This window comes from Eleutherodactylus coqui, chromosome 1 (assembly GCF_035609145.1).
Source record: "Eleutherodactylus coqui strain aEleCoq1 chromosome 1, aEleCoq1.hap1, whole genome shotgun sequence".
Classification (NCBI taxonomy): Eukaryota; Metazoa; Chordata; class Amphibia; order Anura; family Eleutherodactylidae; genus Eleutherodactylus; species Eleutherodactylus coqui.
Genome location: NC_089837.1, coordinates 101,832,685 through 101,851,358, shown reverse-complemented (window position 1 = coordinate 101,851,358; position 18,674 = coordinate 101,832,685). Strand labels below are relative to the sequence as shown.

At 44.0% G+C, this 18,674-nt stretch overlaps 1 protein-coding gene across 1 annotated transcript; it reads right to left on the bottom strand.

Annotated features, from left to right (window-relative positions):
• Positions 1-14: 14 nt before the first annotated feature.
• On the bottom strand, positions 15-8,284 carry LOC136624488 (probable G-protein coupled receptor 148). The gene is made up of 3 exons (XM_066598502.1): positions 7,260-8,284; positions 6,499-6,574; positions 15-80 (listed from the first exon to the last, which is right to left on the bottom strand). The coding sequence occupies exons 1-3, from the start codon at positions 8,282-8,284 to the stop codon at positions 15-17; spliced, it is 1,167 nt and encodes a 388-aa protein (XP_066454599.1).
• Between the last annotated feature and the right edge of the window lie 10,390 nt (positions 8,285-18,674).

Here is an 18,674-nt window from a genome sequence, read left to right as displayed (position 1 = left end):
AAGATGCTTGTCGATTATGTGAACTGGATCCCTAATTTCTCCAAATCATCCTCATTGACCACATCTAATGGTTCCCTGGACTACAACACAACAAGAGATTCACAATACATTCCTAAATCTGTTTCTATGTTGTGGACGTTTCTAATTCCAGCAGCCATCTTCAGCGTTGTCACACTACTGGTCAACCCAATGATCCTTGTTAGTATTCTGAAAAAGGACAAACTCCGAAAAGAGACCAGATACATTCTTCTGGCCAACCTGATGGTTTCAGACCTGATCTTCCTTCTGTTTAACTCAATCATCTCTACATGTAATGTAATCCGATGGTATGTGCACAAGATTCTCTGTTATACAATGATTGTCTTCACATTCGCGTCCTACTCCAGTTGCGTTTTGACTTTTACCGCCATGGTGGTTGATACTTATCTAGCGATCTGTTTTCCCCTTCATTACTATTCTCTCCTTTCAATGCAAAGGACAAAGAAGATATTAGTGGCCATATGGATTTTTTCCATTCTGTTTCCCTTATCAGTTTTTTTAACATCTGAAACATTTGATGGGGACACTCTCAAAAGACAAAATGTCTGCCTCATGCTGTACTATGGCCCCGATGAAAGGAAAAATACGTTGGTGACTATAGTCTGTTCTTGCGCCATATTCTTCTTGATGATTTGTTCTGTTATGATCACATATTTTTACGTAAAGTTATACACAATGACACGGAAGTCAGGCATCTGGGTGCACCGCTTCTCCAGAGCTCGAATTACTCTACTGACCCACTCCATCCTGTTGGGTCTGTATATTGTTCCTGCTTTTATCCTGACGGCTGAAATCATGATGTTCAAAAACAATGTCATTAGTATGAATGCAAGAATGTGGATATCGGCTTGTAATAATGGACTGATGATGGTGATGCCAAGAGCCTTGTCACCCCTACTATATGGACTTCGTTATCGAGAGATAGCTGCCACATTGAAACATTGGATTTCTCGAAACAGAGTGAGCTCAGATTCATGTACATGACATCCGCTGTAATAACTCTAATTTATTTATATATTAGGTAATAAATTTATTAATTATATGATTCAGCTTTTTTCATTCAGTTAGTATTCCAAAAATATATAATGCTGGGAACTCGTTGAATGGTATTTGTTGCACACTTAAAGGGTTTTTAGCAACTACCGTGTTTTCCCGAAAATAAGACAGTGTCTTAAATTAATTTTTGTTCAAAAAGGTTTAATTTTTTTTATATGTATAGCTGCTTGGACACTATTTAAATTGACTTTTTTAATTAACTGTTAGCAGGGCTTAATTTTGGAGTAGGGCTTATATTCCAAGCATCCTCAAAATGCCTGAAAAATCATTTTGCATCCTCAAAAATTCTGGAAAATCATGCTATGTCTTATTTTCAGGGAAACAGGGTAAATGATGATATATCACTAGTATATGCCATCACTGACTGATCCATGGCGGTACATTGCTAGTTGCCCATGATCCTTGGATTAAATACGTTGAAGCGCTAGTGAAGTGTTCCACCTCCTTCACTGATTTCCATAGAATGGAGCCCTGGGCAGCAAGCTAAGAGGTTTCCACCTCACTTGCTGTCGGAGGGTAAGTTCACTCGGTGGATTTTGGAATTTTCCACACAGATTCTGCCTGTAAAACTGCAGCATAAATCTGTGGCTATTCTGCCGTGGTTTTTGCCGTGGATCTGCCCACGACTTTAGCCCTATCAATGGAGAAAATCTGCATGCAGAATTTCTGATGCACTTTTGCGCAGATCAACAGAGAGAGTTCATAAGTCACTTCTTTATGTGGATCTCTGTAAAAATGCATTGGAAATTCTCCGTTGACAGGGCTAAATCCATGTGCGATAAAAACAGCAGCAGAATAGCTGAAGGATTTCTGCGACGGTTCAAAAGGGGAGTCCAGTTGTAAACTATTGATGCTTTGTTGTCAGGATAGTAAAAGATCAGCATGGGCCTGTTTCCTGGGAGCCCCGCTGATCAGTTGTTTGCAAGGCTGGTGCGCTCATGCGTTGAGCTGTTTCCTGCAGGAAGCTGATGGCTCCATTTCCACTGCAGTGGGCAGGCTTGGTATTGCAGGCAAAGTTCCTACTAAAATGAATAGGAACTTGGCCTGTAATAATAGACCTAGCCACTGTAGTAAGAACGGAGCTGTCTGCTTCTGGCAGAAATCAATCCAGTGAATGAGTATACTTGCCTAGAGAGCAGCTGATAAGTGATGGACCCCTGCCAATCTACTGTTATGTATTCTGAGGATTGGCCATCCATAGTTTACAAGTGGAGAACTCCTTTAAAGGTGCATTCCACACGGAAAATTCTGTGACAGAATCTGGTGTCTAATCTACAGTGCAAGTTGAGCTACGGATTTTTGTGTGGATCCACATCAAAATCTGCCATGTATAAATGCACCATCAGATAGTTTTTCCTGTAATATTAGCCCAGAAATGACTGCTATATTGTGTCACATTATTACTGTTACTAATGTATGTACTAATTTATTAGATATGTCCATCTGTCTGGGTGTTGTGGTACAAGGGTGAGTATTTAGGCGTTTGCTGCCTGTTGTTTGTACACATGTCCTTCTCCTTTTTCTTCTGCCCCAGCCCTTGTTTGGGTTGCGTTCGGGTAGGTCATTGTCCCACAGCTTGCGTGAACATAACAGTATGTTGACACGTGGTGGATGCGCAGCAGATTGCCTCAACGCCTCAGACCTTGTAAGGGGCTTTCTTTTTTGAAGTGATACAGTGTATAAAGATAAAACTTGTGTATTTGCAGACAACGAAGAAAAAAGTGGCAAAGTTAGAAACTAAAACATTCCTGCATGTGTTCTTCATTACTGGTCTTTGAGGTGCAAGGAACAATTCGGTGGAGTTTCTAGCATTCAGGAACTGATCTGGTGAACTACCAAGCTTTCCTGAGTTCATCCAATACTGAAAGCCAGCAAAGGGTTTCCCGCCATTTTAACCTGCTTATAATGTCTGACAATAATACCAAATAAGAGAGATGGAACAATACCTCTGAATTGCCACCTATTCCTGCAAGTCAATGTTAGACTCTTTATACAAGCCTTGTAACAGTAAATGGGAATTCCCCGCCTCCAGCAAAGATAATGCTCTGATTGGCTAGCCAGTGCCAGGGTCAGCCAATGGAAGCCGACGCTGGGTTAACCAATCACAGCCATTCAATGACGTCATTGAATGGCTGTGATTGGTTAACCTATCGACGGCTTCTAATTGGCTGACGCTGGCTAGCCAATCAGAGCATTATCTTTGCTGGAGGCAGAGTATTCAAGCCCTGCTTCCAGAAAGAAATGCTCTGCTGACATGGAGGGCATCGCGGCAGCCTGTGGGAACGACGGGGACCTGCAAGCGCACCAGAACGCCGGAGGTAGGTGAGTATTTGACCAACCCAGTATGATTACAAGCGAGGAGCTGGGCCACCCCAGTTGGGAATCACTGAGAATATCAGCCCTGGTGTCAGATAGGCACATTCATTGAGCACTGGCTGTGATTGGCGTCAGCCAATCACAGCCAGCTCTTCCAGGAGGCGGGGATTTTTCAATCCCCGGCCAGAAGATGAAGAAGAGAAACAGTGCCAGGACTCGAGGAGAAGCTGCAATGGCATCAGAGAGCGCTTCTAAGGTGATGTATCTGTTTTTTTCTGCAGCTAGGGCTTAGATTTGGCTTTGACAGTAGGATTTCCTACTCTCAAAGTTGCATTGCACCACACGAAAATCACGTTTTCGTGCGATGCAACAGAAAGGAAGGCTCCATAGGGAAACATGGGCTACAAAATCTCACAAGTCGTGTGCATATAGCCGGACCCGTGAGGTTTTTGTGTTGTGTTGTAGCATGCTGCAAAACATGTGTGAAGTAACCCATAGGAAAGTACGTGTGATGTGTAGCATTGTAGCAACGCGACAAAATCGTGCGACTTTGTCTCCCGTGTGAAGGAGCCTAACACACTTAGTGGGTCAAGTACTTTTAGCCCATAAGCCTAGTTTATAGGGCTAAAAGTAAATGACAGATTCCCTTTAACAGATCCTGAGATGTGTGATGTGAAGTGACCGACTTTGAAAAAAGGCACAACTTTGCAATACTCTGTCGGGGAATGTATGTAGTATATTTGTCTTTTGTAGCCTCCTAGTGGTTGTGATGTGGATTGCAGCCTGTCGAGGGTTTTGCTAGCATATCACAATAATGTATTGAATTTGTACAGTGACAAAGTGAAGTCCTCAACAAGATTTTCCAGAAGGAAAAGGTGGATGGACATATCTGTCTCATATATATATATATATATAACGTATTGAATTTGTACAGTGACAAAGTGAAGTCCTCAACAAAATTTTCCAGAAGGAAGAGGAGGATGGACATATCTGTCTCATATATATATATATATATATATATATATATATATATATATATATATATACACACACACATATATATACATGAGACAGATATGTCCATCCTCCTCTTCCTTCTGGAAAATTTTGTTGAGGACTTCACTTTGTCACTGTACAAATTCAATACGTTATATATATATATATATATATATATATATATATATATACACACACACACATATATATATATAAAATCCCCAAACACACAGTTTAGATATACAAAAGGAATAGTGGCTTTACATATGTTATCTGTATCTGTGTGATTAGTTCAGAGCATGGCTGCAAATTGAAATTTTAATACATATAATCACATACTGTACATACATAGAGAATATATTTTATATGTTTGACTTTAACAAAGGCGACATTGGTAATTTGCAGGCCTTCAAGCCATTCCCAATCTTCAGAAGATGTTCCATTTCCTAAAAGAGGCCTCAGCCCATAAAAGTGTTACAATGTGACAGTTTTATCCAGTAATGTATCCAGTCTTCCACAATTAGCCAATGTATCAGCCCAGAGCAAAGCCCTAACATCAGGCCGAATGCCAGGAGACATACAAATTCTGTGCTGCCATATCATATATATAAAATACATATACCATACAAAGGATTGAAAAAGTGAAAATGTGAGACCAGTGACGTAACTTGAGACTTCTGGGCCCCAATGCAAAGCCTGTAACAGGGCCCCCAACTATAATGCTTTATTCATAGTACTGAGCTACCTACCGTATATAGAGAAAAGTGGCCTTATGGGCCCCCTAAGGCTCCTGGGCCCGGGTGCAACCGCATCCCCTGCATCCTCTATAGTTATACCCCTGTGTGAGACTAAACACAAGGATGATATTTATTTTACAGAGATATACTGTATATTGCAAATGACAAATCATAAGAAATGGTCTTAAAAGGCAAAAAATGGCAGAGCGATTCCTCAGATAGTATATCAGAATAGTGTAAAGCTCACCTAATATGTTGCGCTAGCGGCAAAACAACTCAAGTGTATTAATGTAATTAATGGGTGCAATGCTCTTAGACTGCTGGACTTAAAAATGACCATAGAACGGTAAAAAACCCAGAACATGCGCTCCCCAGTGGTTGATGGCGGATATTATCTACGTAAATGAAGGGCTTCCTGAGCACAACAATGTACTTTCACATTAATTGTGCAAAATAAAACGTGTGCAAAGAAGTTGCATTTTGAAGCAGACACTCCTTCCTGTGATCTGAGGAAGGAACTCCTGCTCTGTAACAAGGGATCTATGGACACTTATTTTACAGTGTATGTTTTTTTCCATTGTTGTGCCCAGAAAGTCCTTCATTTATCCCCCATAACTCATCAACCACTGTGGAGCGCATCTTCTGGTGTTACTACCTATGGTCATAATAATGGATTCATAATAGATCTACACATAATCCCATCAAGTATGCTGTAACAAATATATATATTCTTCTATGCACTTTCCGGCTGCTAATGCTAACCTACTCAATAACCGAGCTAACTAGAAGAACATCCAAAGAACAACGGAGCCTCTACTGTTTCCCTTGCCTCATACAGCAGCGCCAATCTTTTCCCTTTGGATATTCATCTAATCAGCTTTCGGTCCTGGTTCCAGCGTTCCACCAGCCGGACGGCAGCAGCTCTTCTATGCACTTCTGTATGTTGTTCATACATTCGTATGAGGTTTCACCAGACCATTTTCATCTCTTGATCCCATGATACTGGCGCTACGGGGGGGGGGCTGTTTTTTTGCTTTCTTCGCCATAAGCCAGTTAAGCAGTTCACACATTGAAAAAATGCTACAAATTTTTCATAGCGGAATTTTTTGCAGAAAACCCAGGATTTTACAGTACCAGCAATGTGGATGAGATTTCAAGACAATCCTCGGCATAAATTGACCAGCTTCTATTGCCTGATTGCGCTGGATTGACAGGTCCCTCCCTATACACATATACCCTTCACCCCACGCCCAGCTTGTTTTAAAACATACAGGGATATTTATTAATGGCTGTACGCCAGAATTCTGGGGCAGAATAGTCGCAAATCTTTATGCAAAATTCTACTTGCGCAAACATTTTGCGAGTTTTCTGCAATGGACTTGCCACTTTCGTCAAAAATGGTGGGAGTGTCAGCAGAAGGCATCGCCACCCTGAAATGACAAATTTATGAATAATTTACACTAAAAACTGGCATAAAGTATGCCAGAAATGTACAGAGGTGCATTAGGTGTAGCATGTGTTGGAAAAGCCGGTCTTAGTAAATTTCCGCCATAGTTTGTAGTGGTATAGGAGCCTGTCAGTATTTAATGCAGCCGGTGGTTAGAGATAGGACAGCATGAATCTACAGACAGGTTCCCTTTAAATAGTGGACGAAGAATAGACTGCCATTAAAATTGTTCAGCATGTAATCATGTATGTGCCCATTCTTTTGTGCAATATATATGCAATCTATACATTGTCCGCCCATCATCCACCAAGAGAAGCCTTCCTACCACTTCTGTATCATTCGGAGCTATTCCTTTCATCCCAAGGTAATTCCCTTCTTACTATTAGTACTGCATTACCTTCTTCAGGTATAAATGGGAGCCGTTAGCAGCTTTCTTTCCTAATTTTTAACCTTTGTATATACACAATATGCTTCATGTCCAGAGCATTAAAATGAGGTTCTCACATAATGCAGGCTTCCCTGGACAGAGTTGTATGTCTTGAACACAGTATATGCTGTGGATCAAACCTTAGATAATGCAAATGTAATTTCTAGTGTGAATATACTATAGTAATCCTATAGGAATAGGAGATGCTTGGAGCTCCATCTCCAATAACCCTCAAACGTACCTATTAGCTGGCGTTACAAGACCCTGACGATTGAACTTGCAGAACAACCTGAGAGATTTATATATCTCCCTATACCGGAGCCCATATAAGTATGGAGACACACCTTTGGGCAAGACTATTAGAAGATTACAGATTGTCAATGTGATCACCATTCCTGTCTGTAGACCTATAAACTCATTAATATATAGTAGGGATTCTGCCAACAGAAGAAGAAGAGGACAGAAGTAGAACCCAAGGATGATCTGGTGCATCAGGAAGGTGACACTCGCCCTGGACGAGGCGCCCTTCCATAGTCCTCTTTCTCTGGTTTTGTAGCACAGGAATATATAGCAGCATAAAATCATCAAAAAGCATAAAAGGAAACCAATAATGAAAAGGATATGAAAGAACATGATAGTCTGGTCACCATGTAACGTCATGAGAAGTATAACTGGAAGGTAACACAAATCATAGTGGCATGAAACAGGTTTTTGAGTAAAGTGCAAGACTGAAAACAAGGTACCAGCAAAGACACATGAGGAGAACCATAGCAAGACAATCAACTTTTTAGTTCTTGATGGAGGTAAAAGGATCAAGTAATGTAGAGGCCACAGAATGGCCAAGTATGTGTCCACCACCATTCCTAGTGCCGTGAGGACTCCACAACTGTAGGTTGCAGCCAGGGTAGATAGAAGCAGTGCACACAAGTGTTTGGGGATATGTACATTCATCATGTTACATAAGCTGCTCACAGTGTACAAAAGCAGATATAGTAAGTCTGAAACCATAGCATTTCCAAGGAGCAGGAACCGGGTCTCCTGACGAAGGCTGAAGTTGGAGAAGATAGAGAACAGAATTGGAGGAGTCACTAATAGGGCAGCTACAAAGCAGATGGTGGTGGGAACCAGGAACATCCTCATTTCCAGGTGAAAGGTAGGTAATACCCATTCCGGGTACGAACGGTGAGACTTGCTGGCCACAATTCGGGTGAAATTGACCACATTTCTCTGTGAAATCTGTGACACACCACAGCCCGAAAAGTTCATGTCAGTTCTTCAGATCCAGGTGTCTCCAGATGTACAATGTCATAAAAGTCCAGGTCCAAAAATCCAGATTCTTGGCACAAAGATCCTGATAATATCTATGACGATTGAATTCATATCCACAAAGGTAGAGAACACACGGGTGCGTGTCTACCTGTAGCTTCAGTACCATCCACTGCAGTAATGAAGCAACAGATGGGCTATCCGCTTGATCAAGCACATGACTTGTGTGTATAGAACAAGATGAGTACGCTCAGCCATAATCCTGACTAAACTGAAACTTTTAGCCTTTTCTGCTCCCGCGGTATTGATTATATCTCCGACACATGTCACTCGATGATAAAACAATAGCATACAGACGCCAAGAAGCTGACTGGTCAAGGCTGAAGCGCCTCTGTGCTTTGTACCTATGTAAGTGTCTTTAGGTCATGATCAGATGAAATGAAGCGTGATGCATGTCCGTTTTTGCATGAAAAGGACTTAAACACGTGGACCTGTATTAGTCCTGTTATGCGGCCGTGATGTTCACGATAATTGCATGGTGCAAGAAAAGCTAGGACTTGCTCTATCTTTTCCGCATGTAGTAATAACCACAGGTGTAACTATAGAGGGTGCAGGGGCTGCGGTTGCACCCGAGCCCAGGAGCCTTAGGGGGCCCATAAGGCCTCTCTTCTCCATATAGGGAACCCAGTACTATGAATAAAGCATTATAGTTGGGGGCCCTGTTACAGGTTTTGCATTAGGGCCCAGGAGCTTCAAGTTACGCCTCTGGTAATAACTACGTGCGGGAAAGATAGGGCAGGACCTGTCTTTCCGCATTTTGTTTTTTTCAAATACCTGAGCTATTGCGCGCAGTTTAAACGGACAGGAAAAAACCTCATTCATGTGCAAGTACGCTCCGTGACAGCGAGCGTAGTCGTGCATACGGTCGTCCGAAACTGCACTAAAGGAGCATAGTTGCACCTGAACTAGTTTATGTTTTTCCCTCGCCGGCTGTTCAAACTCCATGCTATTTCCCCACACATAGTTAATAGGGTACTTTTAATCTTTTAATCTTTTCTAAACCGTTTTTTACAATTACGCGGCATCCTGGATTCTAACCTGAAATTATGAAAAAAAAAGTTGGAAAACACTTAATTGCATTTTTTATTGTAATATATACATATCAATTCTAAGATTTAGGCAACACGGTATCTGATTTACATTTTAGTTATTCAACTATTTTACTATATATACTTTTGTTTATTTAAGGATTTCACTCCTCTAACCTTGTGGATCTGAATAACGGCCCATATGACTTAGTTGGGCTAAATCTCAGGGCCAAGAGCTAACTCACAGTTTTCAATGTTGTTTTTGACATTAATAGAGATGAGCGAGCACCCAAATGCTCGGGTCCACGTTATTCGAGTCGAGCTTTTCAGAACATTCGAGAGCTCTACTCGAGTAACGAACCTCGTCAACTACAATGGGACACTTGAGCATTTTTGTATGTGGGGTGCCGGGTGCCGAGTTTTTTCTTTTTTCTTTCTTGGTTCGTGTTCTCTCTCTCTCTCTCTCCCCTGCCTGCCTGCCAGCCAAAAATTTGCCACTGACGCGCACGCTGCATCGCGGAGGGGCCAAAACAGGCGTGTTGCAGCAGGGAGGAGCCAAAAACTGGGGCGGAGTTGAACACGATTTGATGCTCGTTCGAGTAACGAGCTCCATCGAGTATGCTAATACTCGAACGAGCATCAAGCTTGACAGAGTATGTTCGCTCAACTCTAGACATTAAGTAACACCTATTTTCAAGTCGGAAAGATTGTCACTGTTGACCAGTGTTATTTGCATAGCCGCGACAGAAATCTGTAGCTCAGTTGCGGATTTCCACAGCAGGGTTTAGAGGTGAAAAAAAATCTGCATTGGATTGTGTTACCATGTGAAAATTGCCCTTAGCGAGTACCTGCCCGCTCGAGAGAAAAGGTTCAGGTGCCGGCGGCAGGCAGGGAGCTGCGGGGGAGAGCGGGGAGGAACGGATGGGAGATCTCTTTCTCCCTCTCTCCCCCCCACTACCCCCTGCTGACTGCCGCAACTCACCCGCGCCGGCAGCCGAACCTTTCGTCTCGAGCGGGCAGGTACTCGCTAAAGGCAATGCTCGCTAGAGCAATTGCCCTTAACGAGTATACTCGCTCATCTCTATTCATGACCTATACTAAGGATGGGTCATCAATACAAATAGTTTAGAAAACCTCTTTAGGACGGTCTCACATGACCGGATTTGTATTGCAGAATCTGCAGCTGGCAGCCGCACGGAAGATCCGCAGCAAATAGCATGTAGTTTTGGTTTTTTCCTTCACATTCGCGGAAACGAACTGCTATTTCCGTGAGCGGAGGAAAAATCGCAGCATGCTTTATTTTGCTGAGGACAGCCTCCATTGAAGTCAATGCAGGTCTTCCAACCCACAGCCCATGAGCAATTGACATTGCGGATAGGCTTCTGGTACTCGCATCATTGCCTAGTGGCAGTGCGGAAAATACAAAAAAAATAAAATAAAATTTGTACTGTGCATGACCGACGCCGAGCGTTTGTGGCCATCCGCAGTACAGGAAAACAAGGCACTGATAGAGCCGGATTCTGCTGCGAGCGCTCGCATTTGTGGAATCTGACTAATTTGTGTGCTTAAGGAGCTGTAGTGCAATTTAATAATAAATACGGTAAATGAACCAGATTAAAATAAATATACACTAATACACTGTTTGTAAAAAAAATCTCGCCTCTAGAAGGAGTTGTCATGCAAAACTGAGCATGAGATTATCGTGAAAGTCTGCCCACACACTGCCACTGCCTTATTGGCTCGTGTGTGGAAGTATGGAAGAAGCTGAGCGATTCCCTGTTGTGCGGCCTGGGATTACTCCGCCTGGGATGTACTGGCGCTACCACTAAGTAGCGGGTAAGAAGAGGGATCGTTACTTGGCATGTTCAGTTACAGGAAGCGTGAGTGTGTACTAGTAGAGAGCTGAGGAGAGAAAAAGACAGTTGGCGGGAGCAGGATCACACCGATAAGTCGACTGTGGATCTTCCGGATTTCTCCGTGTATCCACCCTGTCACTCCACCTTCTCTTGCTGTATCTGTGCCAATCTACTGTTAGACTGTTTTCCAAGTTACTGTAAATGGACATTACCGACCGTTCCCGGTTTGTCCATAAAGTTTATTCCTGTGTGTGAACTATTTTATTCCATCATCAAGATTTACCGCAGAGGACGGAACGCTGGAGTCACGAGTGACAAGAAGACCACAGGTAACCTCCGGGTCCCGCGTTACCCCCAGGGAAGAAGATGGTAGCGTCACTGTGGCAAGACCTTTAACTATCCCTGCCATCTCCTCGGCTGTGGGCCCGCTCATTAGATGCTGCATATGCAGTTTTTTAATGTGATTTTAATTGTGGTTCAAAAATGCAACAAAAACAGGAACACAGCCTTAGGCCAGCTGCACACAACCAGATCGGATGCTGTATGTGGGAGCCCGCAGCGGAATCCAACCCTGTGCCCGGCCGTAATCCGCGTGTACCTGTCATTCCTTTCTTTTTTCTGTACTGCAGATGGTCCACACGGCGAGTAGTCGGATATGCGAGGTACTATTTTTTTTAAGTTAAATCTCTGCTTTAGGCCGCCTGCAGACGAGCGGGTCGGATCCAGCGTCGAGGATTCTTGCCGTGGGACCCGACCTGAGCGCAGGGAAGAGCGCGTACTCACCCGCGCCCCGGCTCTTTCATGTGCCGGCTGCCAGGTAGCCGGCGCATGCGCAGACTGGAGCCGGCGGCCGGGTGAGTGGCGTTTCTGTGCGGGGCTCGAAATAGGACATGCCGCGGTTTGTTTGCCGCGCGAGATTTCACGCGGCCAAACCGCGGCCGTCTGCATAGGATTGCATTTGTTAACGCAATCCTATGCAGGCTTTGAGCGGCGGAAATCCCGCTGCGGGATTTCCGCCCGTGTGCAGGCAGCCTTACCCAGGCTGTCACTAGGCAGTGACGCGGGTGCCCAGGAAGGGCCAGGGGTCAGATGACTTTCGTTGAGTTCAATGGAGGTCATCCATGCGGAATTCACACTAAAATTTTTCTTTTACGAATAGAAAATCGCAATGTGTGCAGGAAAATGCAAATCTGGCTGTGTGCAGCCGGCCTTAGGCTAATTTCACATGGGTGAGTCTGATATTGGGCTGCGAAGCTCAGCCTGATATCACGCTCGTGAACATTCGATGTCCCCACGGATGTAAGGGGTTTTTGTGTTAAAACCAGCTAGCATCATATCAGGGAAGTAGCAAAGCTTTTAGCTGTGGTGGAGGATCGCAGAGTGTTTACCATTGTTTACAATGAGTAAACATTGTATTGCACTCGCATGCACCTCGTATGCTATGCTGGACCCATTAAAAACAATGGATGATGCGAAGCATTCCAAGCGAATGCCCAAAGATATGGCATGCTGTGATATTTTCACGGGATGCAGGGGAAAAAAATAGCTCATGTGTATGACCCCATTCAAAAGAATGGAGTTCATATTTTTGTGCGATTTGTACGTCTCGCAACGTACAAATGTTGTGCAATTTTCGCGGCCGTGTGAAAGTGGCCTAAGGGGCTACAAACAGATTTTCACATAGTCCGAAAAATGAGTCATGTTTATTGGAGTTATGCCAAGGGGCTAGATCATGTATGTAAATTAGCGCGGTTTAGGTATGGGTACGGGTACAGATAGAGGTCGGGGGCCCAGCTGAACTTTTGCACCCAGGCCCCTGAGCTTTTAGCCACGCCCTTGGGGGCGCGTTATTTGAATGCTAGAAGCTGGATGGTCATATCAATGAATTGCCGCCACCTGGGCCGTTCTGACCAGACTATGGAAGTGTTGGGACCAGTGAATGCATGAGGGCACACAAGGTAACCGGGCTCAGGATGCCGTTGACAGACCACCAATAGTGAGGACTGTCTGATCGTCCAACAAGCACGAGCAGCTGCAACTTTTTCGTTGTTCGCCATCCAGAGACACGTGGCACCATCTTTACGGGCCCGTGTCTGTCACAACCATTTCCAGGCACTTGGCTGAAGGACATTTGGTTTTGTGGTGCCCATTACATGTACTACCTTTGACACCCACCCACTGTTGCTTTTGTTTGCAGCTGTGTCGTAAGCAACGAGACTGGACTACTACAGAATGGAACTGGCTTGTCTTCAGCGAGGAATTCTGGTCTAGTTTGAGCACTGACAAAGGCCGTGTTTATGTTTAGAGACCTGTGGTGAGCGACTGCATCCTGCCTTTGCTGTGGCGAGGCACACTGCCCCCTGCTGGTGTGATGGTCTGGGGGTCATCACGTGTAACAATTGTGGTATGAGGGGCAATGACAGCTTAGCGGTGTTTTCAGGACATCCTGCAGCCACAGGTGTTCCTCTCATGGCGGCTTCCAAGAGGCAGCAGGATAATGTTCGGCCGCACACACAAGGGGGTCACTGGAAGCCCCCACAACATTGTCACACTTCCATGGCTGCCCGGTCACCAGATTTATCAACAATAGAAGATGTATGGGATCATCTGTGATGCCAAATTCAACAGACTATGAGTTTGTACGATCTAGAGGCTCAGTTACATCAATTGTGGACTGATATGCCACAGGATACAATACAGAACCTGTATACCTCCATGCCCACCTATATTACATCTTACATCCATTCTAGAAGCGGTCCAACAGGATACTAGAGCCTCCATACCCACCCGTATTACATCTTGTAGCCAAGCTAGAGGTGGTGCAACAGGGTACTGGAGCCTCCGTGCCTGCCTGCATCACTTTTTGTATCCAAGCTAAAGGTGGTACACCAGGGTACTAGAGCCTTCATGCCCGCCCATATCACATCTTGTATCCAAGCTAGAGGCGGTACACCAGGGTACTATAGTCTTCATGCCCACCTGTATCACATCTTACATCCAAGCTAGAGGCAGTACAACAGGGTACTAGAGCCTCCATGCCCACCTGTATTACATCTTGTATCTAAGCTAGAGGTGGTACAACAGGGTACTAGAGCCTCCATGCCCATATCATATCTTGTATCCAAGCTAGAGGCAGTATAACATGGTACTAGAGCCTCCATGCCCACCTGTATCATATCTTACATCCAAGCTAGAGGCAGTACAACAGGGTACTAGAACTTCCATGCTCACCTGTATCACATCTTACATCCAAGCTAGAGGCAGTACAACAGGGTACTAGAGCCTCCATGCCCACCTGTATCACATCTTGTATCCAAGCTAGAGGCAGTACAACAGGGTACTAGAACCTTCATGCCCACCTGTATCACATCTTGTATCCAAGCTAGAGGCAGTACAACAGGGTACTAGAGCCCCCATGCCCACCTGTATCACATCTTGTATCCAAGCGAGAGATGGTACACCAGGGTACTAGAGCCTTCATGCCCACCCGTATCACATCTTGTATCCAAGCTAGAGGCAGTACAACAGGGTACTAGAGCCTCCATGCCTGCCTGTATCACATCTTGTATCTAAGCTAGAGGTGGTACAAAAAGGGTACTAGAGCCTCCCTTCAACTGTTTAGTTTTCTGCAATAAATTCTCATTTTGCTCTGATATTGTAACCATTTACTTATATCAACGTTACAGTCACAGAGAAAGTTTCATTTGATTCCAACAACTTCTTCTAGTTGCAATGAGCGTATATTTGCATGTAATGAAAAACGTTTGTTACCATGTTAGCCAGTAGAGCAAAATGTGATTGTTCCCAGCAAGAGAAACCAAGTAATCTTGTAGATGTGATACCTTTTAATGGCTAACATCGTGTATTTTTGTTAGCCATTAAGTGTATCATATCTACAGGATTACTTGGTTTCTCTCACTGAGAACAATCACAGTTTGCATGCAATGGACACAACTTTTCAAATAAAAGCCCAATGGCGACACCTAGTGAATACTTTTAAAAATACATCAGTTACTAAGTATAAATTCAGATACTATTATATTGCACACAAAAACAAGAAGCAATATTTTATACTAACAGTCGGTCATGTGACAGGTCAGTGATGCGAGAAGAGCTGGAGATTCTCATTATACTGTAATTAGTTATTAGGGAGGCTTTCATGGAAGAAGAGAGTGTGCATGCTAGAGAGAAAGACAGAGTCTTGTGCTGGAAGTTCTTGACACTTAGTGGATATGAATATTTAACTAAAATGAGTTTGGAACGTACTGGATAGCAAATAATTTTAGCAACACAGTATATATGGGGCAGAAAACTCCTAAACTAGCTCTAGCCGCTGCTGGCCACAAGTCACCAGATATTTGACTATGTACAGGAACAGATGTATCAGAAGAATGGAGCCCAGCTGCTATATAGCAATATTAACACATTAATTAGCAATTACCTACTTAGACTAAAATTGTTGTTCAAGAGAATACACACTTTAAGGGCTCATTCACGCAAGCGTGAAAATCTCGCCAAAGTTACCAATGTAAAAAAATTTGCAGCTGACTGTGCGAAAAATAGCATGAATGGACGATTTCCCGCTATCAAGTCCTGAGCTTAATTAACAGTCAAGTTGCCCACTCACATAATTGGGAAAACGAGCACTACTGCTCCAAGAGGGGAAGGAGAGAGAGCTGAAGATAAGCCCCATGGGCTTTCCTACATCGCTGCGGACTCCCTTCATCTCAGTGCGATACCGGCATTACCCTGCAGGGGAGAATAAGGGATTCCCCATAGCAGGGAGAGAAGGTGGGGCTACAATGCTTCCCCGAGGGATTCCCCGAGAGCGGGGGTGAGAGGGTGGGGTTGGAGGGATCCACCATCTAGCCCTGCCCCTCTAGCCCCGCCCCTCTAGCCCCGCCCTCTCTCTTCTTGCTATGGGAGAATTCCTGGAAGAACCCCTCTAGCACTGCCCTCTCACTAGCCGTGCCCTCTCTCTCCCCATCTCCACGCTACCTTTTATTATAACGCTGCTTGTGATGCCAGTAATAATGACGTGACTGCTGAACTAGTGGTCAGTGAGAAAAATGCAGGATTATAGGATTTAAAAAAATATATAGATTGTGATATAAAAAAAATAAAGAAAAAATCAGCGAGCTAAGTTCCGCCCCTGTCCCACCCCCTCTCACTGCAAAGAGTAGCGAGGGGTGGAGAGAGAGCGGGGAGGGGGTTGGAGCTCAGTGCACTAGCTCTTGGCCCATCCCGCCTCCTCCCCTTGCAGAGAGGGGCAGCGTGAAAACCCGACCGATATACGCCCATCTGAATAAGCCCTAAGGCTAATTGCACACAGATGATATTCCTGTCCAATTAATTTTAATAAGTGTATGCACTTTGGCTTTTTTTTTTACTTGGAAGGAAAGTCGAGGCAAAAAAAAAATTCAGCATGTCCTATTCTTGTCCGATTCTCAGACAACACAGGATGTTGCTGTGCTGCCCAATGCGAGTTGCGCCCGAGAATATTGGGTGTAACTTTAAAATCATCAATGTGCAAGAAGCCAAATAATAATTTTTGGAGATACACACTCTATTCCTGTGAAGTCTGTCCTTCTAAGCACTTTTTCTCTGTAACTCTAGTCTATCTTTTCTACACTTTTGTCCTTTCAGGAAGAAGATGTTCATGTTTTCAATGAGACCCATCTGTGTGCAAAACCATCATCCTTTACTATCTCAATCCTACGTACGACCGGTAAAAGTCATCAGCCATTTGTAACTTCTGCGAAAAAATATGTAAAAAAAATTCTGAAAACTTTTATTGGTTTTAGGTCATACAATGAGCACAGATAAACAAGTCATCGATTTAAAAGCATTCAATTAAAATCACACTTAATATCAAAAGTTAAAACACCAGTTGCTTATTAAGTTAAGACATTACATTCTGTTCTTTAATACATTCACTGAATGAAATATCTACTATGGCATACACAGAATTCAATTTCATTCAACTGACACAACAATAAATATGGAATGTTAGTCCGCCAAAATCACTCTCTATCTCTTTAAAATCTTAGGTCTCTTAAGATGCTGCAAGTTTTTGGTAAGTATGTACCTTAAAGTGGTTGTACCAGGATCACAAGTTATCACCTATCCACAGGATAGGGAAATAACTTGAAAACTCCAAGAATCCTGATAAAAAGAGTCCCCTGCACTGAGGAAGAAACTGAATATGGCGCTGGTCGCTCAAGCACGCTGCCGCTCCATGCACTTTCAATGGGACTGCCGGAGATATCGAAGCGGCAAAAGCTTGGATATTTCCGTCAGCCCCATTGAAATGAATATAGAGATGATCACGCATGCTTAGCCAGCGCTCCATTCATCCTGCCATCACTACGGGGGTGAGGTGACCCTGCAGTGACAGACAGGGAGGACATGGGACCTCCATTCTTGAGATCAGATACCCCTACCAATCAGCAAGTTATCCCCTATTCTGTGGATAGTAATACATTGTGATGCTGCTACAACCACTTTAAGAACTTGCTACAAATCGTCTACAAGACCAGAGCAGACAGTCTGGCATTTGTATCTTGATAAAATTAAATGTTGATTGGATGGTGTGGAAAGAACGGGGTAAATCAGAAAGAAAATGCACTTTTTCTATAATAGTCCACAGCTTTAATGGATTCTGTAAGCAGACATCAGATTCATGCTGACCAAACTGCGGGGCAGTACGAACCCAAGACAGTGAAGTCTCTTGCCCCCTATGAGTGGCTGTAGAGTTTCAGAATAAATGCACTTTGCTCTCAGTATTGATGCAGGAGATTCCCGATAGAGTAAATAAAACCTTCGAAATCAATGGTTTTGTTTCATCCCATTTTGCAGCCGTGATTTTCATGGCCACAAAGCGGGATAAAAACATGTCCATGTGCTTAAAGGGGTTGTCCTGTGCCGAAACGGTTTTTTTTTTTTTTTCAACCCCCCCCCCCCCCCCCCCCCGTTCGGCGCGAGACATCCCCGATTCAGGGGTTAAAAAAGAACACCGGACAGCGCTTACCTGAATCCCCGCGCTCCGGTGACTTCTTACTTACCCGGTGAAGATGGCCGCCGGCATCTTCTCCCTCGGTGGACCGCAGGGCTTCTGTGCGGTCCATTGCCGATTCCAGCCTCCTGATTGGCTGGAATCGGCACGTGACGGGGCGGAGCTACACGGAGCTACACGGAGCCCCATTCAGAAAAGCAGAAGACCCGGACTGCGCAAGCGCGTCTAATTTGGCCATTAGACGGCGAAAATTAGACGGCAACCATGGAGACGAGGACGCTAGCAACGGAACAGGTAAGTGAATAACTTTTGATAACTTCTGTATGGCTCATAATTAATGCACAATGTACATTACAAAGTGCATTAATATGGCCATACAGAAGTGTATAGACCCACTTGCTGCCGCGGGACAACCCCTTTAAGCCCTGAGA